Source organism: Entelurus aequoreus, linkage group LG16, assembly GCF_033978785.1.
Source record: "Entelurus aequoreus isolate RoL-2023_Sb linkage group LG16, RoL_Eaeq_v1.1, whole genome shotgun sequence".
Taxonomy (NCBI): Eukaryota; Metazoa; Chordata; class Actinopteri; order Syngnathiformes; family Syngnathidae; genus Entelurus; species Entelurus aequoreus.
The window spans coordinates 11,130,162-11,132,661 of NC_084746.1; the positions used below are offsets into that span (position 1 = coordinate 11,130,162).

The following is a 2,500-nucleotide window of genomic DNA, read 5'->3' on the forward strand; positions in this document are numbered from 1 at the left end:
AATCTTACCATGTGACCCAGTGGGAACGCAGCCAACCTGGACATTGTCTCCGCAGGTGTGGCGAGGACTCCGCTCAGGCTCGCCAGCTGCTGTCTCTGACCTTAGACCGTGCCAGTCACACGCTGTTGCTGGCCTTCCCCTCCTGTTTGGTCCGCGTGCCCACGTCCCGCTGCCACCTGCACGCCCGCTGCATGAAGTAAGCCCTGCAAGTAACAACACACCTCCATTCACACACCCCATTGGTTCCTAAACAGGGTTCGTACATGAAGAACTTTGTATGGTGAAGCAGAGTTCCCCACAAGAAACATTGTCAAAATGAATAATGCGTTACACTATGGTGCCCTCACAAATGATCAGAAATCCTTAACATCCACATTGCTCGTCGACAAGGGTCTGAATGTAAGGAGCAGACGGAGAGAGAAGGAAAGACCCCACCCCCACCCTCTTCCATGTGGGTTTTTGTAGACCTGTAAATCGCAGACTATAAGCGGCTACCTTTTCCCTACACTTTGTACCCCGCGTATTATAAAACGGTGCAGCTTATTTATAGATTGTTCCTTTCCTGACGGCGATAATGCAAATAGTTTTTTTAAAAAAGAAAGCAAACACACTAAAAACATGTTATTGCTTGTGCTATGGCGCCATTTATGGTGCCCTCCCAAATGATCAGAAATCCTTAACATCCACGTTGCTAAATCCACCCACATCGACAAGGGTCTGAATGAAAGGAGCAGATGGAGAGAGAAGGAAAAAACCCACTCCCACCCTCTTCCATGTGGGTTTTTGTAGACCTGTAAATCACAGACTATAAGCGGCTACCTTTTCCCTACGCTTTGCACCCCGCGTATTATAAAACGGTGCAGCTTATTTATAGATTGTTTCTTTCCTGACGGCGATATACAAATAGTTTTTTTTTTTTAAAAGCAAGCAAACACACTAAAAACATGTTATTGCTTGTGTTATGGCGCCATTTATGGTGCCCTCCCAAATGATCAGAAATCCTTAACATCCACATTGCTAAATCCACCCACGTCGACAAGGGTCTGAATGAAAGGAGCAGACGGAGAGAGAAGGAAAGACCCCACCCCCACCCTCTTCCATGTGGGTTTTTGTAGACCTGTAAATCACAGACTATAAGCGGCTACCTTTTCCCTACGCTTTGCACCCCGCGTATTATAAAACGGTGCAGCTTATTTATAGATTGTTTCTTTCCTGACGGCAATAATGCAAATATATATATATTTTTAAAGCAATTAAACACACTAAAAACATGTTATTGTTTGTGCTATGGCGCCATCTTGTGCTATGGCGCCATCTATGGTGCCCTCCCAAACGATCAGAAATCCTTAACATCCACATTGCTCGTTGATAAGGGTCTGAATGAAAGGAGCAGACGGAGAGAGAAGGAAAGACCCCAACCCCACCCTCTTCCATGTGGGTTTTTGTAGACCGTAAATCACAGACTATAAGCGGCTACCTTTTCCCTACGCTTTGTACCCCCCGTATTATAAAACGGTGCAGCTTATTTATAGATTGTTTCTTTCCTGACGGCGATAATGCAAATAGTTGTTTTTTTTAAAGTAAGCAAACACACTAAAAACATGTTATTGTTTGTGCTATGGCGCCATTTATGGTGCCCTCCCAAATGATCAGAAATCCTTAACATCCGCATTGCTCGTTGACAAGGGTCTGAATGAAAGGAGCAGACGGAGAGAGAAGGAAAGACCCCAACCCCACCCTCTTCCATGTGGGTTTTTGTAGACCTGTAAATCACAGACTGTAAGCGGCTACCTTTTCCCTACGCTTTGTACCCCGCGTATTATAAAACGGTGCAGCTTCTTTATAGATTGTTTCTTTCTTGACGGCAATAATGCAAATAGTTATTTTTTTAAAAGCAACCAAACACACTAAAAACATGTTATTGTTTGTGCTATGGCGCCATCTTGTGCTATGGCACCATTTATGGTGCCCTCCCAAATGATCAGAAATCCTTAACATCCACATTGCTCGTCGACAAGGGTCTGAAGGAAAGGAGCAGACGGAGGGAGAAGGAAAGACCCCACCCCCACCCTCTTCCATGTGGGTTTTTGTAGACCTCAAAATCACAGACTATAAGCGGCTACCTTTTCCCTACGCTTTGTACCCCGCGTATTATAAAACGGTGCAGCTTATTTATAGATTGTTTCTTTCCTGACGGCGATAATGCAAATAGTTTTTTTTTTTTAAAGCAAGCAAGACCCCACCCCCACCCTCTTCCATGTGGGTTTTTGTAGACCGTTAAATCACAGACTATAAGCGACTACCATAGATGGCGCCATAGCACAAACAAGAACATGTTTTTAGTGTGTTTGCTTGCTTTTAAAAAAAATATTTGCATTATCGCCGTCAGGAAAGAAACAATCTATAAATAAGCTGCACCGTTTTATAATACGCGGGGTACAAAGCGTAGGGAAAAGGTAGCCACTTATAGTCTGTAATTTACAGGTCTACAAAAACCCAC

The 2,500-nt window shown here is 44.0% G+C and overlaps 1 protein-coding gene across 1 annotated transcript in view; it reads left to right on the plus strand.

Moving 5' to 3' along the window:
* The window catches only part of sema6ba (sema domain, transmembrane domain (TM), and cytoplasmic domain, (semaphorin) 6Ba), a 173,164-nt gene that overhangs the window by 153,880 nt on the left and 16,784 nt on the right, over positions 1–2,500 (plus strand). The window contains exon 14 of the mRNA XM_062023925.1: positions 56–196. Within this exon, the coding sequence (XP_061879909.1) occupies positions 56–196 (141 nt within the window). The remainder of the gene's footprint in view (positions 1–55; positions 197–2,500) is intronic.